Source organism: Carcharhinus amblyrhynchos, chromosome 21 (genome assembly GCF_965287045.1).
Source record: "Carcharhinus amblyrhynchos chromosome 21, sCarAmb.v2.hapA, whole genome shotgun sequence".
Taxonomy (NCBI): Eukaryota; Metazoa; Chordata; class Chondrichthyes; order Carcharhiniformes; family Carcharhinidae; genus Carcharhinus; species Carcharhinus amblyrhynchos.
In genome coordinates, this window is record NC_137344.1 from 19,930,972 (window position 1) to 19,955,025 (window position 24,054).

General features: G+C 38.6%; 1 protein-coding gene across 2 annotated transcripts in view; it reads left to right on the plus strand.

Moving 5' to 3' along the window:
• Positions 1-18,294, plus strand: part of LOC145356699 (cAMP-dependent protein kinase type I-alpha regulatory subunit) — a 48,696-nt gene extending 30,402 nt beyond the window's left edge. For both annotated transcript variants that reach the window (XM_080209595.1, XM_080209594.1), the window contains exons 2-10: positions 1,572-1,745; positions 2,923-3,014; positions 8,556-8,617; positions 11,442-11,488; positions 12,504-12,662; positions 14,953-15,013; positions 15,646-15,767; positions 17,325-17,406; positions 17,810-18,294. In XM_080209595.1, coding sequence (XP_080065721.1) covers positions 1,587-1,745; positions 2,923-3,014; positions 8,556-8,617; positions 11,442-11,488; positions 12,504-12,662; positions 14,953-15,013; positions 15,646-15,767; positions 17,325-17,406; positions 17,810-17,982 — 957 coding nt within the window. In that variant the 5' untranslated portion in view covers positions 1,572-1,586 and the 3' untranslated portion in view covers positions 17,983-18,294. The remainder of the gene's footprint in view (positions 1-1,571; positions 1,746-2,922; positions 3,015-8,555; positions 8,618-11,441; positions 11,489-12,503; positions 12,663-14,952; positions 15,014-15,645; positions 15,768-17,324; positions 17,407-17,809) is intronic.
• Positions 18,295-24,054: the final 5,760 nt, after the last annotated feature.

Below are 24,054 nucleotides of genomic sequence, written 5' to 3' on the forward strand. Positions count from 1 at the left end.
CGAATGTGGAAATCCGGAAGTTGCTCTTCCGCAGGGTCCACTAGTGTAGTCATTGTGGTGGAACCAACACTGGCAGTTGTGTTAGTACTTCAAATTTAAGCTCCGCTCTCGCTTTTGAAAATGTTAAAATGTTGTTGAGTGAGGGAGAACTAACTTTTGAACATTTATTCTAAGTTATAATTACTACAGGAAATTTCTGTAGCTCTAAAAAAAAATTTTTATCATTCCCTAGAGTTAATGTTTCCATGACTTTAAAATAACAGCTTCTATCTTAATTCAAAGAGTGTCCCCTAATCTTTATTTTGCTTTTTGTAATTTTGCTTTCTGTAAAATGGTTAATAAATGAATTATCCATCTAGAGTTTATCTGAAAATGGAACAAAATAGCAAGGTAGCAAAATGGGTATTGGCTTCAGCAGATCTGACAATAATTATCCTGATTGTTGTCAGAGTTGTGATTCCATCAAAGAGGCCCATTGCAAGAGTTCTGTTTGGTCCTAGACTCTGCTCCCTGTTGATCATTGCTGCCCCAGAAAAGGGGGAAATTTTGCAACCCCAGTTTCTTGTCCAGTGGTGTCATGATTCACAGCTTGGGAACCTGTGGCGATACTGATGCACTAAAAGCCCACTAAATCTTTGTGGGCAAATTTCTTTGAGGGCAGCAGTAAGCACTGTTTCTTTGCTGCTGTTTGTAAAAATCTGAGTCATTATTTTAGAAGTTGTATGAGTGCATAATTTTTAATTATGGATGAACAGACACATGTTGACCTGTAGTGCCTGCTTGTGAAATTTTGATTTGGGCATAAAATTAACCTGGACAGGAATTTTCTGCCAAAAGCAGGAAATACATGTGATATTAAATCAGATAATGAGGTTCTGTAATTGTAAAGTGAATTATGCACGTTTTATCAGCGTATTTCATGTTCTGAAGCAGGCAGGGTGGTGCATTGTGTCTTGTTTTGATTTTAATTTACAGTCCTTTAATCAGGAATTGCTTAAACTTGGGCAGAAATGACTGTCAATGCTTTTATTGTGCGGCTTAATAGTCCAGCTGTAACACATGAGCATGAACCTGAATTCTATATTACTACTTCCTGAACCTATCTTGGTCTTTAATTCGAATTATATAGTTTCAATGTCTGTTTACTATCAATTTAGAGATCGAGAGGTGTAGTCAGTTGATCTTTGCATATAGCATCCGGTCTAAATTTGAAGGAAGCATTGGTCTGCCTATCAGATTGAACTTTCTTTGCCTTGTAAACAAGTCAGAATATTGGGAAGAGTTCTGAGTTTTAAAATCTTTGCAAAACTGCCATCGTTTGCAGTTCCTTCAGATAACTGTGCATATTTTTCTTTTTCATATTTGGCTTCATATCTTGCAAGCAAATTTTTTATTGAGCTTATGGTTGTTATGCAGTATTAGAAAAATAATTTGGCAAGGATTTAATACAAACCATGGATTATGATACTTTTGCTTAAGGAATAATTGAATCATTCAGAGGCCATTCAATCCGTTGTGTTTGTGCTGAAACTGAGAGTAACATTTTTTTTCTTTATTTCTTCTCAAAAAAGGAGGAGGCCAAACAGATGCACAATCAGCAGAAATCAGGTTCTCGATCTGATTCGCGTGAGGATGAAATTTCTCCACCTCCACCCATGAATCCGGTAGTGAAGGGGCGTCGACGACGTGGGGCAATTAGTGCTGAGGTTTACACTGAGGAAGATGCTGCATCATATGTGAGAAAGGTAGAAACAAATCCTATACAGACTATATTATGTTCAGAATAATTCTTTGACAGATAATTCACTGGTATTGTGTAAGCTCCCTTCCACTGCTTGGTTACTTCAGGTTGTATACTAGTTAATTACCATTTCAAAGCAAGTTTCACAGATCATGCAGTGAAGTTACTTCTGAACTGTGACATTTGATTGTAAGACGAAGGGTAGAGTTTCAGTTAGTAATATCAGTCTAATCCAGACAGGCGCTGTTGGTGTAACAGATTGGAGGAAGTTAACTGTAAGTGAGTAGTGCCTAAAAACACTTGTTTGTGTTCCATAAATTTTTATACTGGTTTGAAATTTAATTTAGCCGATCAGGAGAAAATTCTTTTTTATCCCATCCAAAAAAAAACAAATTCAAATTATGGTCCCTACAAGAGAAACAAACAAGATCTAAGCTGACAAGATGAGGCATTGCACCCTATCTTGGGCTTGATTTGATGCTTTATCTTAGCAAAACACAGAGATACAATTTTTTTAAAGCTATCGTGCAATATTTTTGTTGTACCTCATCGGCTACCCGATCATTGACTCTATCCCAGTGTTGGAGATCAATCTGCCTGATTGTTGACCCTCCCCTGCCAGATAAGTATCCTAATCAGGAGAGACCGACAAAATAGTCCATGCAGACTGTCAAAATTGCAAGATTTCTACCGCTGGCTGAAACTTTTTAAAATTACAATCATTTTCTTAAGTGTGTAGATACTCGTGTGTCAATTTCAAAACTTTCAGTGCATCAAGAAATGCTTAATTTACTATGAAACCGACTAGTGTATACGAGATGCTACCAAATGATTCAATGTAGATTCTGGTGTCGTTCTCAGTGCCTTTTAAATCGGATCAATCAAAGAGAATGACTGGATGCTTTTTTAAAATGCTTGACACCCTTAATGCATTGAGTACTTTTTGATGGAAAAAGGAAAGCAAAAGGAAATCAATTGCAGACGTTGGTTGTAGATTTTACATTTGTGATTGTGTCAGTGCATTTTATGGAAACCTGATCTGTTGCCTGACCAGCACAGTTTTGAAAACACTTTCCTTAAATTGTCCAAAACAGAAACTCTACTCAATAATATTTTACTATTTTAATCTTTTGTTCTCAGTTACCTATTAAAAGCAGAATATGCTTATTTTATAACTGTAGGTAATTCCTAAGGATTACAAGACTATGGCTGCCTTGGCTAAGGCCATTGAAAAGAATGTGCTCTTCTCACATTTGGATGACAATGAAAGAAGGTGAGGCATTTCTGATTTGAGGTTCTAACTGATTGCAAAGATAATTTCCTTTGTTATAGAACTTATTCTTGTCCACGTTAGCTTCATTGATTGAGTTGATTGAAACTCATTACTGAATCAAAAATCTTTGGGCTCAAGTTTCATTTTAGAATTATTTGCATAAATATCCCTTCCTGCTCAGGTGGATAAACAAAATCTTAACCCTGTTTGTAGAGAGATGGGCAATCTGGCCAATATTCTTCTTTCAGCTAAATCACATAACAAAGTTTTGCTGGCTATTCATTTAATTTATCTTTATGCACCAACATAATACATTAAAAATAATTCAATTGTAGAAGCGTTTGAAATGTCTTCCTGATGATGTAGTCGCTGTATAAATGCAAGGTAGTCTGTGTCGTGGGAGGGTCTTGAATGTAACAATGTATGTTAAGTCTTTTGATTTCCACAGCCTGCACCAAACGTACCAGGGCAAATTGATTACTGACTAGAGACTACCCCAGGAATTTGTGATTAACTTGAACTTGGAAAAAATGCGATATTGAGTCATTTTAGAACCATAGAACATTACAGCACAGAAACAGGCCTTTTGGCTCTTCTTGGCTGTGCCGAACCATTTTTCTGCCTAGTCCCACTGACCTGCACCTGGACCACATCCCTCTACACCCCTCTCATCCATGTACCTGTCCAAGTTTTTCTTAAATATTAAAAGTGAGCCCACGTTTACCACTTCATCTGGCAGCTCATTCCACACTCCCACCAGTCTGTGTGAAGAAGTGCCCCCCCCGCCCCCTCCCATTATTCCCTTTAAACGTTTTCCCCCTTCATCTTTAACACATGTCCTCTAGTTTTTTTCTCCCCTAGCCTCAGTGGAAAAAGCTGCTTGCATTCACTCTATCTATACTCATCATAATTTTATACACCTCTATCAAATCTCCCCTCATTCTTCTACGCTCCAGGGAATAAAGTCCTAACCTATTCAACCTTTCTCTGTAACTCAGTTTCTCTAGTCCTGGCAACATCCTTGTGAACTTTCTCTGCACTCTTTCACCTTGTTACTATCCTCCCTGTAATTAGGGGACCAAAATTGCACACAATACTCTAAATTCGGTCTCACCAATGCCTTAACAACCTCACCATAACATTCCAACTCTTATACTCTGATTTATAAAGGCCATGTACCAAAAGTACTCTTTACGATCCTATCTATCTGTGACGCCACTTTTAGGGAATTATGTATCTGTATTCCCAGATTCCTCTGCTCCACGCACTCCTTAGTGCCCTACCATTTACCTTGTATGTTCTACCTTGGTTTGTTCTTCCGAAGTGCTAATCCTCACACCTGTCTGCATTAAACTCCATCTGCCATTTTTCAGCCCATTTTTCTAGCTAGTCCAAATCCCCCTGCAAGCTTTGAAAACCTTCCTCACTGTCCACTACACCTCCAATCTTTGTATCATCAGCAAATTTGATGATCCAATTTACCACATTATCATCCAGATCATTGATATAGATGACAAACAACAATGGACCCAGCACTGATCCCTGTGGCACACCACTAGTCACAGGCCTGCACTCAGAAGTGATCCTTCACTACCGCTCTCTGGCTTCTTTCATTTGAGCCAGTGTCTTAACCCAATTTACTACCTCTCCATGTATACCTAGTGACTGAACCTTCCTAACTAACCTCCCATGCAGGACCTTGTCAAAGGCCTTATTGAAGCCCATGTAGACAATATCCACTGCCTTCCCTTCATCCACTTTCCTCCTTACCTCGAAAAACTCTGATAGATTGGCTAAACATGACCTACCAAGCACAAAGCCATGTTGACCCTCCCTAATAAATCCCTGTCCATCCAAATATTTGTAGATCCTATCTCTTAGTACTCCTTCCAATAATTTACCTACTACTGACGTGAAACTTACCAGCCTATAATTTCCCAGATTACTTTTTGAGCCTTTTTTAAACAACAGAACAACGTGCGCTATCCTCCAATCATCCGACACATCAACCGTAGATATTTTGCAGAGTATTTTGTGAGGTTTCTCATATTTTTACCTTTTTTGTGTTGACATCTAGGGACTTGAATTGCAGTTTTGATCTTCACCTATTATTCCCTTCTCCCTTTGCAATCCCACTAATTAAGTCTCTCGGCCAGAAATTGTGAAGATAGTGATATATGGTTTCTACAGATACTCCTCAACAATGTTCCTTTTTTATTTTGTACAGACTAAAATTTAAAAACTTGCTACCTTCAAATCTTTTTCTGTGGCTGCACAAACATGGTCAGTTAAAAGGAAATACTAGTGAGAGGTCTGCACAGTTATTCCCAAGTTGCCGCCAGCTATAAAGCTGTGCAGCTTAGAGCGAATGTTGCTCCAAACTTTAAATGCTGTATTGTTCTGATAGGAATGGGTACTAATGGGACGATAGCAAGATGAATTTTATTTCAACAGCGAGCTTAGCCTTCACTTCAGACCTTTTGACAGCTATCTTTTTTATTAATTCATGGGACATGGATGTCACTGATGAGACCAGCATTTATTGCCCAACCCCAATTGCCCTTAAAAGTAGTTGTGAGCTGCTACATTTACTGCTGCAGTCCATGTGATATGCATACAAGCACAGTGCTGTTAGAGAGGGAGTTCCAGGATTTTTACCCAGTGACAATGAAGGAACAGCAATATATTTTCAAGTCAGGATGGTGTATGGGTTAGCGGGAAAGTTCTAGGCGGTGGTGTTCCCTCGCAAATTTTCCTTTTGGGTGGTAGTGGTTGTGGATTTGAAAAGTGTTGTATAATGAGTCTTGGTGAGTTTCTGCAGTGCTTCTAGATTGCACAGTGGTGGCAATATGTACATCGGTGGTGGAAAGAGTGAATGTTTCCGGGTGGGATGAAATTAAGTAACTGCTTTGCTCTAGATAGTGTCAAACTCGAGTGTTGTTGGAGTTGTATTCATCCAGGCAATTGGTGAGCATTCCATGGTAGATGATAAACAAGAGTTACTTGCTGTAAGATTCCTAGTTTCTGACTTGTTCTTGTAGCTGTATTTAAATGGCTAGTCCAGTTCAGTTTTGTCAGTGGTAACCCCCCCCCCCCAAGAATGTTGCTAATGGATGTTCAGCAAAGCTATTGCTATTGAAAATTATGGGGTTTCTGTTGTTGGAGATGGTCCTTGCTTGGTACTTGGCATGTAAATGTTACTTGTCAGCCCAAGCCTGGATATTGTCCAGGTCTTCCTGCATTTGGAAATGGACTGCTTCAGTGTCTGAGGGGTCACAAATGATGCTGAACATTGGGATGGTGGCTGATGACTGCACAATTTCGACCTTATGGTAGAAGGAAGACATTGATAGTAAAGCAGCTGAAGATTGAGATTGGGACACTACCCGGAGGAATGCCTGCAGTGATGCCCTGGAACTATGATTGATCTCCTAACAACCACAGCCATCTTCCTTTTGGCTAGGAATAGCTCCGATCAGTGGAAAATTTCCCCGATTCCCATTGACCTTGTGTTGCTAGGGCTCCTTGATGTTACACTTAGTCAAATGTCAAGGGCCATCACTCATCTTACCTCTGCTGTTCAGCTCTTTTATCCATGTTTGAACTAAAGCTGAAGTGAGGTCAGGCAGTATCCATCTGAGTGTCAGTGAGCAGGCTGTTGCTCAGTTAAGTACAGCTTGATTGTATTGTTGAATGTCTTCTATCACTTTATTGATGTCAAGTGTAGACTTTTGAGGTGGTAATTGGCTGGGTTAGATTTGTCCCATTTTCTGTGTACAGGACATATCTGGGCAATTTTCCATCTTGCTGAGAAGATGCCAGTGTTGTAGATTTACTGGAACACCTTGGCTTGGTCTGCTGCAAATTCTGGAGCACAAGTGTTCATTACTGTATCAGAATCTTGTCAGGGCTTGTAGCCTTTTCAGTATCTAGTGCCTTCAGCTGTTTCCTGATATCACAGTGAATGGAATTTACTGTAGTCTGGCATTTGTAATTTTGGGGACCTCTGGAGGAGGCTGGGATAAATCATCCACTTGGCATTTCAGGCTGAAGATTGTTGGAAATGTGTCAGCCTTATCTTTTGCCTTATGTGTTGGCTTTCTCATCATTGTTGGGGATATTTGTGGAACCAGTGAGTTGTTTAATTGTCCACCACCATTCATGCCTGGATTTGATAGGATTGTAGAGCTTAAATCTAATGCTTGCTGCTTGTGCGGTTTGGCACGCTTGCTGCTTATAATCTGTGGCGTAGGTTCTCCAGGTTGACATTTCATTATTATGTATGCCTGGTGCTGCTGCTGCTGACATGTTCAGCGCAGAGTGCAAGAGACCCAGGGTTGATCCCCAGCTTGGTGGTAGAGGTAGAGTAGTGGATATGAAGATAAGATTATGGTTGTGTATAATTCTGCAGCTGCTAATGGCCCACATAACCTCTGTTCAGTCTTGAATTGCTAGATCTATTATAAATCTATCCCATTTAGCACAGTAATAGTGGTACAGAACAGGAAGGGTCTTGTCAATGTAAAGATGGGACTTTATTTCCACAAGGACTGTGTGGTGGTCACTCCTGGCCATACTGTCATGGACAGATGCATTCAGGTCGGTGAGGATGAGGTCAAGTACGTTTTCCCTTTTGATTCCTTCAGCTGCAGTTGTGTCCTTTTGGACTTGGCCAGCTCAGTCTGTAATGGTGCTGCCGAGCCACTCTTGGTGTTGGACATTAAAGTCCTTCACCCAGAGTGCATTCTGCACCTTTGTCACCCTCAGTGTTTCCCCCTCAAATGATGCTCAACATAGAGAAGTACTGATTCATCAGTTGAGAGGTAGTTTGTGGTAATTAGTAGGAGGTTTCCTTGCCCATGTTGGAGCTGATGCCATGAGACCTCATGGGCTCTGAAATCGATGTTGACGACTTCATGGTAACTCCCTTCTGATTGTATACCACAGTCCCATCACTTCTGATGGCTGTTTCTGGCTAATGGAACAGGATGTATCCAGGGATGGTGATTGTGATGTTTGGGGCATTAAATATGATTCTGTGTATCAGGTTGTTGTAAACTGTGCAACAGCTCTCCCAATTCAGCACATTCGTTAGCAAAGAGGTGTTTGTGGGGTTGATAGGGCTGAGTTTGCTCTTGTTTCCAGTGCTGAGGTCAATGCTGGGTGGTACATTTGCATTCCTTCCTTATTTGGTTTCCTTCCAGTGCTTTGATGAACTGAATGGCTTGTTAGGCCATTTCAGAGAGCATTTAAGAGTCATCTACAGTGTGCCAAAGTCTGGAGTGACGTGTAGACCAAACCAAGTAAGGATGATTTTCTTCCCTGAAGTGAAACAGGTAGATTTTTATTACAATAGTTCCATTCCAGATTTTTATTGATTGAATTCAAATTCCACCATATGCTGTGGTGGGATTTGAATCCGGGCCCCCAGAGCACTACGAGTCCAGTGACAATACCACAACACCTACTTCTGCCATAGTTATGTTTGTTAAAATAATTCTGAGAAGCAATTTTTGACATTATTTATTTTTTATTTCTTAGTGATATTTTTGATGCCATGTTTCCAGTCACTTACATTGCTGGCGAAACAGTCATTCAGCAAGGTAAAAGGCTATCTTTTTATAATTTGAAAGTAGATTGTGTCCAGATCTGAGATCAGTTGTGAGCAATCAAGCTCATCTTTTATGTTTGTGCCCCTGCTTGATGTAGTTCTAAATGTAAATATGGATGGAGTCAAAATGAAGATAGTTATGATTTTTAGGTTTTTCTCTGGACCAGCCCATGTTCAAAGGGATTCTTCTCATCAACCTTTATCCACCCCAAGGTTTCGCCTCTATCCCAAGTTCTGCAGAGTGATACAATAGCTTAGTATTTTTCCCAGTTCTGTTCCTTACTGGGTACCTTCAAAATTGTGTAGCACTCTTTATCTTGGAATGTTTACTCAAAATAACTTTCAGATAACTCAAAGCACAACAGAAATAATAAATCAGGAAGAAGGAAGTATACAGGGATACATTTGAAAGAAAATAACATTGATACACTTTAGTTATGACTAGGAAGGGTGAAGTAGATAACAATCATTGGAATTAGGCCCTTTTCTATTTGTGCTGGCACTCCAGTAGCATTCTAGCTCAATCCCACTTTCCAGCTGTTGGTTGGTTGCCATGAAGGTTATGGCACTTTGAGTGCTTATCCAACTACCACTTAGCTGTAATGAGGTTTTCTATTATTTCAGGTTCAGAAGTACCAGATCCTCTCCACCCTCTGGGTGAAAGTATTTTTCCCTCAAATCCCCTCTAAACTTTCCTATATCTTAACTGCAAGGCATTTAGATCATAGAATCCTCCAGTGCAGAGGGAGGCCATTCAGCCCATCAAGTCTGCACCAACCACAATCCCTTTCCCTATAACCCCATGCATTTAGTTAGTTCCCCTGACACTAAGGGGCAATTTAGCATGGCCAGTCCATCTAACCTGCACATCTTTGGACTGTGGAAGGAAACCAGAGCACCCAGAGGAAACCCACGCAGACACGAAGAATGCAGACTCCACACAAACAGTAACTTGAGTTGGCAATTGAACCCAGGGCCCTACTGCTGCGAGGCAGCAGCGCTAACCACTTTGCTACCGTGCTGCTTGTTTATGATATGGACCCCTGGGGGTAACAGGACCTTCTTATCGTTTCTATCTCCATCCTGTCTAATTTTATACACTTCGATTAGTCCTCTGCTTCAAGAATAACAACCCTAGCCTGACCCATTCTTTCGTCACAACTAAAATTCTTCTGTTTAGGCATACTCCATAAATCTCCTCAAGACTCTCTCTGATGCAATCCGCTATCTTTCCTGTAGTGCAGTTCTCTAGCTGCGGCTTCCCAACTTACATTCTGTCTTTTTTTTTCAATAAAGACAAGTATCCTGAATGCTTTTGTGAACAACTTATCTAACTGTTTCACCACCTTCAGAAATCTGTGTGCATGCACTCCAAATCCTCTGTTCTTCTACACCTCTTGGTATCCAACCATTTATTGTGGGTTTGCTCATCTTGCAAGCCTTCCCCAAAAGCATTATCTCCTACTTCTCAGATTGAACACCATTGGTCCACCTGGTCCACTCACCAGGCTAGTCCATTGATATCATCTTGCATATTGAAGCTTTCTTTATCATGCACATAGCTAGTTTTTGTATCATCTACAAACTTGTAAGTCAAAATCATTGATTAATGTCACAAAAATTAAGGGGCCTAGTAACAAGCCATGTGGAATCCCACAGGAAACAGCTGTCCAGTCACAAAAACCCCCATTAACCATTGATCTTTTCGACTTCCTTTGAGCCAGTTTTGGATCCAACTTGCCGATTTTCCTTGGATCCCATAAAAGTAGGAGGAATTGAGGTGTGTAACAACCAGTCATTGGGAAGAAAAAACGTAACCACTTGCGGAGGTGCAAATGATAAAATGAATTGCGTTACGGGAGCCAGTGAGGGGCAGCTATAGCCAAAAAGAATGCAAAGACTTTAATAAAGGAGTAGACGAGATTTATTAAAAGGTAGCATAAAAGCAAACTACTGCAGATGCTGGAAATCTGAAATAAAAACAAAATGCTGGATAAACTCAGTAGGTTTGGCAGCATCTGTGAAGCGAGAAACAATTAAATTTTGACTGCATATGACCCTTCTACAGACCCATTTTTATTAAAATCAGTACCTAGGAGGAAAAATCTCAAGTGGAGAAACTGGGTTGTCCTCCTTGGAACAGGGAGGGAAAGGGGGAAGTTTGTTAAAGGGTGTTCAAAATCTTGAAGGGTGGACTTGGTAATGTAAATAAACTGTTTCCGGTGGTAGGAGGGTCAGCAACCAGCAGGTGTGGATTTAAGAAAATTTACAAATTTAATTATGCAGTGAGTTGTTGAACTCTGGAATTCACCGCATGAAAGGGAGATGGAAGCAAATGCAATCATTTTCGAAAGGAAATTGGATATGTATTTGCATGGGAAGTTTTCAAGCCTGAGTACTGATGGGGGATATAGGACCATTGGATAGACTTTTTAATGATCTGGCATAGATGGGCATGACGAATTGAATAGCCTCCTGTGATGTGTCACATTGATTCTCTTCAAAACCAGTGGGTGCCTTGAAAGGGGAAATGTATTTGTGGGTGGGAGAAAGCAGCTATTTAATTTCTTGTTCAGTGGATGAAGTGGTTTGAAAGTCAGAAATTTACTTTGAACTTTTCAGCCCAAACTTTTATTTCATGCTAAGAGTATTTCAAACTTGGTTGCTGTGAGGAGTGGGATGAGGCAGTGTTGAGGGTAGATAACTTGCTTTGGGGACGGGGAAGGAAGTTTTTTTTAATCCTTAAAATAGATCTGAATTGTCATTGGGGTGTTATACTATGAAGTGGTTTTGACGGCGTTTCTCTGTTCCTGTAGGTGATGAAGGGGATAACTTCTACGTCATTGATCAAGGAGAGATGGATGTAAGTTTGCAGGCTGCCCAATGACTCAGCATAATACAGTAGAGCCTATTTTTAAAACCTGAGACTACGGTTTCAAAATGGGCGTACAGAGGTACATCCATTGCATTGCGTTATTGTTTTCTTCTTCTTGGATGGATTTCTTCAATTTGGAGATGGACTTGTTGATATACAATAAATCTGGTGTCAAATTATTAACCGTATCAAAATGGTGGCATACAGGTGCAAAAATGTGTAAACTATTTGCTTATAAATATGACTTTGTGCTGTAGTCACGTACAATTTCAGCAGCAACACATTGACAGAATAGCAGCTATGCTTTTTAGACAGTTAAGCATGAAAGATTGAAAATGTATTTTCCCCGCCCTAAAAGTATTCCTGTTGGTAAATAGTTTGTTTCTGGCTGAATGAAATGCTTGAGATGTATGAAACAGTGATCAAATGTTGATGACAGTGATTCCCCCTTTTACAGAAGCATTCAGGACAGAATTTTCTGGGAAGTTGCTATGAGTCACTCATGTCACTTGATCACAAGTGTGATATAAGTGGTACAGCTGAGTATGTTACCATTATGGAGACTTTTATTATAGGTAGCATCTCTATTGCTTTGGTAACAATAATGTTTCTAGATTGCCAGTGTAAGTCATAGATTAGGTACCATGATGATATCTAGTAAAATCCAGTTAGTTTTTTTTTAAAAAAGTGCCACTTCCTGCCATTCCAGCTTTATAAAAATAGACTGTGTAATACTTTTCAGCAAGCTAGTTGGATGTTCAGATTTTTAAAAATGTAATTTTTCTCAATAGCAGTAGAACTTATGAAATGAGCTGAATTAATAATGGTGTTATCAGGTTATTCCTTCTAAAATGTTTCCAGTAGAACTGAACAGGTTAATTCCATTTGTCTTTTGATATTGACACACTGCCTCATAACTGGTTTTTGAGAAGTTGAACTTCAGTATTGACAGTTGAAACTAATTTTGATTTGATTATTGTTTTGCTGCATCCTTTTGCTTTAGGTTTATGTTAACAATGAATGGGTGACCAGCATTGGAGAGGGTGGCAGTTTTGGAGAACTTGCACTGATTTATGGAACCCCAAGAGCAGCAACTGTCCGTGCAAAGACCAATGTGAAATTGTGGGGTATTGACCGAGACAGCTATAGGAGAATCTTAATGGTAAGACAGATTACACAAAGTTATACCACCTGGCTTACTATAAACGAACATTTTTGAATTGAATTACGTTTGGCTTTTATTGTCTTTTTTTAGTCAACACATTTGTCACTGGAGTTTGTTAGTTGCAATAAAACCAAACAAATACTCCCTTTGTAATCCTTTCTGCACTCTATATATGTATGCATCCACCCCAAATGAAAAATCATTGATATTTACAGTGCAGAAAGGGGCTATTTGATCCAGCATGGTGTCTGTGTTGGCTTTTGGCTGGAGGAATCCAAAATTAATCATATAATTATCCTGTATTTTGCTCTGCTTCAAAACATAGCCTATTTTCCCCTTTAAAGATGCAGTGTTTTTGCACCAGTTCCCTGTGGCAAAACATGTAAATAAATGTCAACACCCTTCATACTGTATTTTCTTGGCACCTTGTCTTGTGATTCTCCAATTGGAGGTAGTAGTATTTCCTTATTCACATTATCAAAACCCATTATTTTACAACTCTGAAAAATTTTCAGGTTTCAATGATTGCTTCTGTCAACCTGGCAAAGTGGAACACAGGAACTACTGGGAAATCTCCCTATTCTCCATCTAGCCACCTTCTCCCAGTCTCTGAACTAATCCTTCCATAAAGCCAGTTATTTCTGAAAGCATTTTGACCAAACCATGAAATAGTGGATGTGATTTTCACTGCTCAACAACGTCAAGAGAAATACCAAGAGTAACATCAACTACTCTACATAGCCTTCACCCATACATGACCTTCGTTATTCTGACAAGGTTTTTGAATCAATTAATTGAGAAGTGCATTGGAAGATATTGTCAAAGGCTGGCTGCCCAAAGAAATTCATAACATCCTCAGACACCTTTATGACAAGATATCAGTGACAGCCCTCACCAATGGAAATGAGACAAGAAATCTTTTGTGACCAAGATTGGAGTCGAGCAGGGAAGTGTCATTGCCCTCACCCTTTTCTCCATCTTCAATTGCTACTACCCTTCACCTTTTCTAGAACAAGCTTCTCAGGGCAGTGAATATGGTCTACAGGATAGAGGAAAACGTTTCAACCTCAACCAGTTGAAAATCAAGAAGAAAATGACTGCTATTGCCCGTGGAACTTCAGTTTGCAGATGACATTGAGGAATGCAACATAGGCATTAACACCTGGGAGACTGTTGCTCAGAAGAGACCTACTTGGAGGAACCTCCTGACTGAGGGGGGAACAATTCTTCTAGCACTGCTGACCACAAGACACAGCCCAGTAGTGGACATGAGAAAGGAATACCTGAGTGTTCACCTGGCAACACCTGCATGGTCAGAGATGCAATTTAGCAGCTGCACAAGGGCCCACAGGACCCATGATCAGTAACACTGAGTTTCTTAGGTGGACAATCAATAATTGTTAGCAAGTGATTGCAGAAGGAGGAAGAGTGAAGGGAGTCCTTGTTCATAGCTAATTTCCACTTGTCACACCCTACTATGCAGGGAGTGCACCTTTTATCATAGAATCATACTCCTTCTGCATTGCAGGAATTCTATGCACCACTCTCCCAACAGAAGATTCTATCCAGGCCCTATCCCCGTAGCACCTGGAGGAAACCCACATAGGTACAGGGAGAATGAAACTCCACGCGGCCCCCTAAAGCTGGAATTGAATTTGGGTTCCTTGCTCTGTGAGGCAGCCATGCTAGCTACTGTCCCATTGTGCTGCCTCGTCTTTTTAATGTGTTTCCTATTTCCCAATGTTCTTATGTTTGCATTTAAGGTCTTAAAAAAAAACTTCAGAATTCACATTTGTGCCAACTTGTACATTAAACTCTTGTGGCCCTATTTATTATGAACCCAGCCATTGTAAGCTTGTTATGATAGGATTCTAATCTTCCGTTATTGGTGGGATTGTACTGCTTCTTATGTACCTCTCAGTTGTTTAGTTGGAATTGCAGTAAAGTTTGTCTGTTTCTCTGCTGTCATAATTGCTGTAATTTTGCTATTTCATTTGAAATAATACAAAAATGTAGTGAAATTATCACTTCACCACCTGACTGTCAATTTGCTTCACCTGAAAACTCTTTTTGTCTTGGCTTCATGTGTACAACATCACAGTTGACTGCCTAGTATATGCAAAATGTACATGAGTTTGTAGTTGCCCTTTAAATACAGGTATTCTTTAAGTTATCTTTCCTATATACCAGTTCTGCTAAAGAATTACAATTTTAAATATTTTGAGCAAAATTGCTAAAAAGTGTAGCTGTTTAAAGTGTTGAATTATTAAAATGTTTACTTTTATAGGGAAGTACATTGAGAAAGAGAAAGATGTATGAAGAGTTTCTCAGTAAGGTCTCCATTTTAGGTAAGCAGAAAATGTATCCTTTGGTCTTCTATGTGCAAAAACTTGACCAGCACCACAATTTTAAAGCAGATTGAAGTAAGAAGTTGCATTCACATTTGAAATAGTCCCAAAGTTCTTCAATCCATTTGCACACAGCAGTGTGGTACAAATAGGACTGAGATGTATGATTAGTTAATCTGTATTGATTGAATTCTTGGCTTGCACAAACTTGAATGCTCCTGTTTGGAAAAAAGTGCCATGAGTTATTTTCCGCCGATCTTAACGGATAAGCAAGTACTCGGTTTAACATCTCATCTTACTAAAATACCTGTCCTGCTGCTTCTGTCATGGAACTGTACTGAATTTTTATTTTACCCCCACTGTGGATCGCTCTCTCTAAAGTGGGGTGTTCCTACCTAGAACTGACAAAAAAAACCTGTAAAATTTGCCACGGTGTATAGCCAAATTGTAATAACTGGGCAAAGCAATAACTTGAACAAGACTAGGGTTAATACTGTACAGGGAGATTATGACGTCAGCATTTTGCAAGATTTTTGTAAATCTTATAAACCATTATACAAAGGCTTACAGATGAAGAAAAAAGCTTTTAAATTCATTTTGTTCAAAGTGTAAAGGGAAGTTCTTCCTTTCAGAATCTCTGGATAAGTGGGAGCGTTTAACTGTGGCTGATGCTTTGGAGCCAGTACAGTTTGAAGATGGACAGAAGATTGTGGTGCAAGGAGAACCTGGCGATGAATTTTTCATTATTTTAGAGGTATGAATAATTAAAATATAGGAAATAACACATTTGAGAATGAAATATTGCATGGACTAGCTGTCTGTTATGCTAGAATATATTTGTATGTCTTGTATGTCTACACTTACATTTATAGCCATTAAAGGAATGTGACCAATAGCAATTTATAAATTTTGCTCATCCCAACTTTTTTCTTTTATGAAGATTGATGGATCTTTACACAAGTAATTTTCCTTTCTGCCACTGATTTTATTTTTGGTGCATATTGTTTAAATTGTTAGAATATCTAGGGAAAGTTGGAATAATTAAAATTCCAATGATTTCAAACATCAAAGAATTAGCGGAGCACAGATGTCTGAGGACTGCAATACTAGAGGAGGTTCCAGAGATGGGGGATGTTATGGCCATGGAAGGATTTGAAGACACTGAGAATTTTGTAATGGAAATAGTACAGCCTGCATGGGTGATGGGTGAATGCGACTTAGTGCAAGTTAGGACATGGGCAGAGTTTTGGATGACCTTGCGTTTACATTGGATAATAAATACATGGGGAGCCAGGTCAGGAGTGCGCTGAAGTAGTCATGCATGAGGATTTCAACAACAGGCAGAGGCAGGGGCGTTGGTGCAGATCTGTGCTCAGGAGCTCATTTTGGATTCAGGTATGCCACCAAAGTTGGTTCTGTTTCAGACACCCAACGAGAAGAGGAATAGAGTCAATGGCTAGGAACGTGAATTTCTGGTGTCCCACTGAACACTAGGGTTTATCCTTTGTAATGTTTAGTTAGAAATGTTTCCCATCCTCTGGATGTTGGGACATCTAATCTGGCAATTTAAAGATGGGATTGGGTTGAAAGAAATGTTGGTGAGTTAGAACTTTGGTGTTGTAAGATTACATAGGAAAATGTTTTTTCAGATGATGTCACTGAGGGAAAGTATATAAATCAGAAAAAGGAGATAACTGTGGAAGTGGGAAAAGAAGCCATTGTAGATGAACTTCTGACCATGACTGGATAGATAAAGATGGAACCAGGTGTATGTATGTCCACGTCCACCCATCTAAATGACAGTGACAAGGCTCTGGAGGAAAATGGCCTATGCCAGTGATTACAGACAAGTCAAAAATTGAGGAATATCTTTGTCACAGTCACATCAGCTGTCATTTCTTACTAAAGCTTGCTCTTTAAAGCTTGGTACTGTGGCAAGGCAGAAACGTAATTCCTGGTGATTTAAACATGGATTCCCAGAAAAATAATTGCGCACAGATTTTATTCTGAATTACTCAAATTTCCAGTGACCAAATTCCTCCTCCGTGTTTTCTTTAGTTTGAAAGTAGATAAGGTTACTTTATTGGTATTAAGAGCAATAAATATATCCATAAGTCTGATCATTTTCACTTGCCATAAACTCCCATTATCAAAAAATGTATTGCTAGAGATGTTTCAAAGTATTTCTTGTGGGGTTCACCTTCCAGTTCACCAAGATCAAAGTTTAGTATATTAGGTCATATAGGAATATACAGTACCATTTGTAATATTAATGCTTCAAATGTACTTTATATTAAAATTTGTGTTGTAGGGTACAGCAGCTGTGTTACAGCGCAGGTCAGAAAACGAAGAGTTTGTAGAAGTTGGAAGACTGGGGCCATCAGATTATTTTGGTGAGTTTGTCATACCATAGAAATCTTTGGGTTTGATACCATAAGTGTTGTAATGAATGAACTTGTTTAAAAAAAAAATCAAGGTAGCTGGGATTGATTTTTGTTCTTTAAAAACCAAAATGTTTCTCAATTATGTAGACCTTGGAACTGAGAATATTGGCTGCTAAACTGTGATTACTGACACTAACAGTAGGCTACTGAAGTGATGTAGCTTCAGCACAGTTGAAGATTGTCTGACAAATAACAATTGGAATCAAACTTGATGATTTGCCTTGAATTTGTTATAGTGAAGCAGAGTAAATTCACTTGGTCATGAAGAGCACAGGAACTTGGTTCTGTAGCTCATAAGCTTCAGTTTTTCAGCACGGGATGGATTTGAAATGTTAATTTTTCTTTTTCTCAGGTGAAATTGCTCTTCTGATGAACCGTCCTCGCGCTGCTACTGTGGTAGCACGTGGTCCGTTGAAGTGTGTGAAACTGGACAGACCTCGGTTTGAACGTGTCTTGGGCCCCTGTTCTGACATACTCAAACGAAACATCCAGCAGTACAACAGCTTCGTATCGCTGTCTGTCTGAAATCCTCTCCTCCGCTGTAACATCTGCCAGAGCGAACTGCCTCATTTCTGTCTAAAATGCCGCTTCCTGTGGCAAGACCACCACCAGTCCCACAGCTTCCTATCCATCAGAGAAAGCATTCCCTTTGTAGAATTCAGTGCCACATTTGCTTTTGTGTCTTTCTCTCACTGCACCAGCTTTCTACAGTCAATACAGCTTCAGTTAAGATTTTTTTTGCTTTGATGCTTGTGTGTAGAACCTTTCCCTTTGGTTCTTGTTTATAAAGATTAAAACTCTGCTGTTTTAAATAAAATGTAGTTGATACCCAGATAATTAAGCTTTGATTTGGTTACATGAGCAGAGGATTTTTGAACCCTTTAGCTCGCTCTGTTTCAAGCGATGTTGTGCATTTGAGTTTTGGATCCCATGAATGTGTACTGATGGAAAATCTTGGGTTGTAGGCCCGACGGCTTCAAAATTATTTTCAAGACTGCTCAAACCCACGTGGGTTACTACAGAATGTGTTTATTCTAAAGTGGCTAGGATTGAAAACACTTAAATATAAACATGCTCTGAAAATACAATTTTTGTTTAGATTCAAGGAGAAAACACCCAAATTGAGATGTTAGACTTTTTCATTGCATACGTTTTAGTTTTGAGATAATTGTTACATTTTAACCTTTTTGGAAACAATTTGTAAAGTATTTAAAGTTGAATTTTCTTTTATGTAGTTTTAGGTCTTGCTTAGTGAGGATCATATCGGCCTTGTGTGTTTTTGCCAAATTTATTCATGTCACTCCATTTGCACATTTAAGTTGCATTCAGACGTTTTTACAAAAAAATGATAGCCCATTTTAATTTTTGTCAGGAATTTCTGACTTGTATTTAGTAGTCTCCCAGTTATCAAAACTTACCCGCTTGTCTTTGTGCAGTGGTTGTGACAGCCAAATCTTTGCTTGAGAAAAGGTTAGTGTATGCTTGTATTGATTTACGTACAATACAAGTTGGTTTGTTTGGTACAAATAAAACAAGAAAATTGCAGCTACATTAGGACTTGTGATGCTTTGGTTAATGGGGTTTAGCTAAAGAGTCAACTTGTTACTTGGGCAGCCAGAAATCCTTTTGATGATCTGACCTTATTTTGATTAGCACAGATTTTGGTAATGGTAGCGATTTTGTACAGATGCCCACTGCAAGATTTCTGCAATGTCAGTTCTAAGGCTGTATCAAAGCATGCTTTGAACGGAGAATTAGTGGAGCCGTTTTTCATTTTGTTTCTCTTCCAAACGTAACAGCAGCTGAATTCCAATAACCTTGGGTGTAATTTGACTTGTACCAATAGTAACTTCTGAACTTTGTGTTGCTGAGTTTGGTTTTCTTTGGTGCATTTTGTTGGTTATGATGGAGCACTGCGTGGAGTTGTAATGTACCATTCCATTTCCAGCAACAAGGGAATTAGAATAGTCTTGCTCCACATGAACTGTGCTTTCTGCTGGGCAGTGAAGTTATTGGAATAAGTAGAAACTTCTGCAACCTAAATTGAGATGGATATACAGTGTTGAATTCTGTAGGAATGGATTAACAGAGGAAGATATATTGGTTTGCTCTCTGCAGGCAAGAAATGTAACACATTCATTTGAAAAGCTTGTATTAACTTTACTGACACAAAGTAAAAGTATAGATTTTACAGATCAGATTCAATTTATGATATTATGAAAATTATTGTCCTTTCATGGAGTAGGACAACAAATACTTTCCATGTCAATTGTTGCTCTTTTCTAGACAAATGTAATTTGAAGTATCATCCTCAGTCAGTGGCAATCACACAATGAAAAGTTAGAAATACGATCGATCTTGTGTAGATGTCGGTATTATATTGCCAACACTATCTGATTTTTAACAAATGACTTGAGTACAGCTATTGTGATAAAGTGACCCTGCTTGTGACCATGAGAACCAGTTGATACAGACTAGATAACAACCTGTGGATTGACTCCCGAATTTTACACAGCGTTGCCTTTCAATTTGTTGCTGAGACAGAGCCAGTGAAAGGGTTGAAAAATGAAATTTTATGTATTAACCAGATGTAATTTCATTCCAAGGCAAAAAAAAGTAAACATTCCTTTTAGTAACAAGCCAGTACCACCATCACAGGTACTGGTACAGTGTGCGCTTGTACTTGACCAGCACTGGTAGCACAAGGTTGGGCGATGGCATCCCTAATTCCTCTGCAGTCCTGACCCAGCTTATAAACTATCCACTGCTTCCTGGTTCTTATTAATAGCGCTGGACATGTTTACATATTAAGTAACTGTCCTGTGCTTAACTGGAGTGGTGCAAATGGTGTCTATTTAAATGAAGATTAATGGCTGACATTTAAGTTGGTGCAGTGCTTTTAGTACCCGTGTTATTTTGTGTTTAATCATAGTTGCACTTCCTTGCAGCTCACAGTAGCTGGCGCTGTTGTTCCATTATTGGCATACACCAGAGCTCAGCTGATATTGCACAAATATACACCCAGACACACTAGTAAAAGGCAGAAACCAAAAACTGGATGTTTGATCCTGAACTAGCCGATGCATTGGCATTCTGAAATGTACCACAACAGCTTTTTAGTGAGGCATGACATGCAATTTTTTTTTGAGGCTTTCAAGAAAGCAAGAAACTCATTCGCTGAGTCTTAATGACATTTCAGTATTTCACAGCTTTGTATTACATGTGCACTTATTTCACACACATTTTACAAATTCCACACAGCTGTAATTAGATCAAATTATATTCATTATTCTATATAGAATGACTTAGACTAGAATAATTGCTTGGATTGTACAGCAAGCTAAAACTAAATTGCTTGGAGAGTTGGGTTGGACATAGGCTGTAGATTTTGCTCTGCAAGTATTGCATTTCCATGGAGAATTAAGCCAGATAGAATATGCACTAATATTGCTAAGTGAGATAAGTGAAAAGTTGCAAAATCACTTCAGCTATCTCTGATGCGCACAGTGCAAATGATTAAATATAACTTGCATATTACTTTCAGTTTTTTCAGTGCACTTCCCTTATAATGCTGTGTAGATTGGTGAAAATGCTTTTGTAAACATCTCTGGAAAAAATACTAGTTGTGTTGAGGGCAGGATGACTTTCACTTGGCATTGGCCAATATTCCATTTTATTAAGCAGTTATAGTAACTAAAGATTTGATTTTTGTTTGATATCCGATTAATGCCTCGAGTAATCGTGGAATGCCATGCCCAGTTCTTCTGGCTGTGGCAATGAATTGCATCTGTTGAGCTTTTTCTTAATTGAAGTCTGTAACTTAGACTTTTAATGCCTGATGGTGAATTGGAATCTACTTCCTAATGAGAGCTATTTCCTGTTTCATCACTTTAAACTCCCTAGGAAATAAAGTCGAGAGTAAGCATGAAAGGTATTGGCCTAATTTATTTTGATATTCCTGGTATAGACAAAATTAAGTCAGCTGCTGCTTATGGGAGGTGTCCTGTCCAGGTAGACCAGTATTTTGCACAGGTGAAATCTGGTACTTTGTTTAATATTTCTGTTATCTTAGACAAATTGACTAATTAGGTGAATGTCATTCCTCAGTTGAGTTTACCAGTATCATAAATTACCAGTAAGAGTGAGATTAATGCAGTATTCCAATAATTTTGAAACCATTCTCAGAAAAATCTTCCTACTGTGACAACCCTGGCACCTAGCACATTGATTTTTGGCTTGCTGCACATTCTTAAGGTTTTTATTTACCTAAATGATTTTATTATAAAGCAGCTGATAATGAGTTTATTGAATAATCTGATGCAGTTGAAGCTTTAACTATTGTGTGCAATCAGAACTGTACGTACAAACGACCACGGTTTGATGTAGTTTGCCTTAGCTATCTTATATGGGGATTAGATATCCTCAGCTAGCTTACCTACAAAACAAATTTGCAAAGTGAGAATACAGCGTGATAATATGTAGATTATCCAAGGACCATTTTTGTATTGTTCCCAATGACTGTATAAGATCAGATTTACTGTATGTGCTAAAATAATCCTTTTGTTATAGAGTGTCCTAATGACAGGTCAAGCAATAAAAGTTAATTCTTAAAAAGAAAACTGTTTTCTTCTTTTTGAACTAATAAAGCAGATGCACAACAAAATTCCATTAAGATCTCTTTACAGTTTTAGCTAAGTTAATTCTAACAAAACATGCCCCACCCAAGATAAATGTTGAGCCTTGTAATTTAATATGATGGAACAAGAAACATATCAAGGTTTGCTGAATGTAAAGTTCCCTGCATGGATGGCATTGCTGCTTTTTCATGCAGCCTAACTTGGCTTGGTATGTTGACTTGTTTTTGTTTGCGACTTGACTATGACTTGATTTCAACCATTACTTTAACTTGGCTTGTAATGTACGTTCCTAATATTTATCAATTAGTTTGTCAAAATCTGATATGGAGTCATGCCCCATCTACTATTTTTTCCTCTTGGGTGCCACATGGTTTAATACCAAGGAATCAATAAATTTGGAGTAATCTTTAGTTCTGTCTCTCAAGGCTCTAATAGGATTTATTTGGATTTGATGTACTGTGGGTTGAAACTAATGGGAGAAATTCATTTGGCTGACGATTTGCTCAGCATTACTGCCTGCAAAGAAATAATCCCTATTTTCATATTTTTGGACTCCAGTAGCTAATATCCAATATTTCTTATCTCCAGATCGCTGTTGACATAACATTTTCAGGATAATTTTGTGCTACCCATTCTTGGCACTGTCCTATTTAACTAGACATATTTTGGAATTTTCCAGTGAGGTTCCTGAATAGCTATAAAACGTTGATAGTGGCACTGAATAAAATAAGGTGGAATTTGTTCCCTTAAACAGTTTTACCACCTTTGACTTTCAGACCATCTCAAACCACATTCTTGGGTTTAATATGAACGTTGGCAGATGAACAGCAATCATGCTGTGAAGGTAATAATGACTGACAATTTCACAATGGACATCCCGATAAAAGAACTCAGACCCTATCCCAGTATGTTCAGTGTGCGCATGCCAAGGTGATCCAGTTTGGATTTTTCCAAATTTCATTTTTCCACATTAGCTAGATTGTAGAAAATTGAGCGCAGTCAAAAACACCTACAATATATTTAAATTGATCTGCATATATTCAATAATTAGTATGTTTTATTTTGTCCCACTTTTGTCTTGATTTATTTCCACCATATTTTGCTTTATCCACATTAATAATGAAAACCTGTAAAACACTGTACTATAATTGTAACAGCAACTTTCCCACCAATGCTGGTGTTATAAATCTAATTATCTCTACCAGGAAATTATTTTGCTCCAACCAACTCAATATTCTCATTTTCTATTCAGCCACAATATGCAAAGAATTATATAGGAATGCACTGTCTTGTCTTTACCATTTCACCTGAAGACTTTGCTGAGTGTAACAGCATGGAACATTGATTATATTCCATAAAATTGATAAATTATTTTTAAACTTGTTGCAGTTTGGGTTGGCAATTTTGTTTGTTTACTGCCAAGAGAGACGAGCCAAATTCCTAAGTTTTTTTTTGCTCAATTTGAATAAAGGCATTAATAAAGGTTTACATTATATCCACTAGATTATGTCCTTCACTGGAAGGTAGTGCTACTGAGCCACTTTGTAATGGGTATTTAAGTAAGAGTTTCATAGACTTGGAAAAATTTTATTAATATTTTGCTACAAAAATGTGGGCTACCTAAAGTCAATTTAAGAGCATAAACTCTTTATCCTATTTCCTATGACAACAGTTTACTCCCTACGCAGCCCGCTGCTCAACTAAGAAAGCCTTTGTCTCAAACCCCACAGATTTAAAAGTCATCCAACACCTAGTTGGAACGTTTTTTTTGAATAACCAGACATTACATTATCTTTTATTTGCTTGCAGGTTTACAACTTCCATGTAAGATGCCTTGGGCAAAGTAGGTCCTTTAAGACAAATTTTGCTGAAAACACAGAACTCATATCCAAGTTTTGTTCTCCGGAAAACATGCCCAAACAATCCTGAATTGTGGTGATGTGCAGTTGCTGTCTGGGTG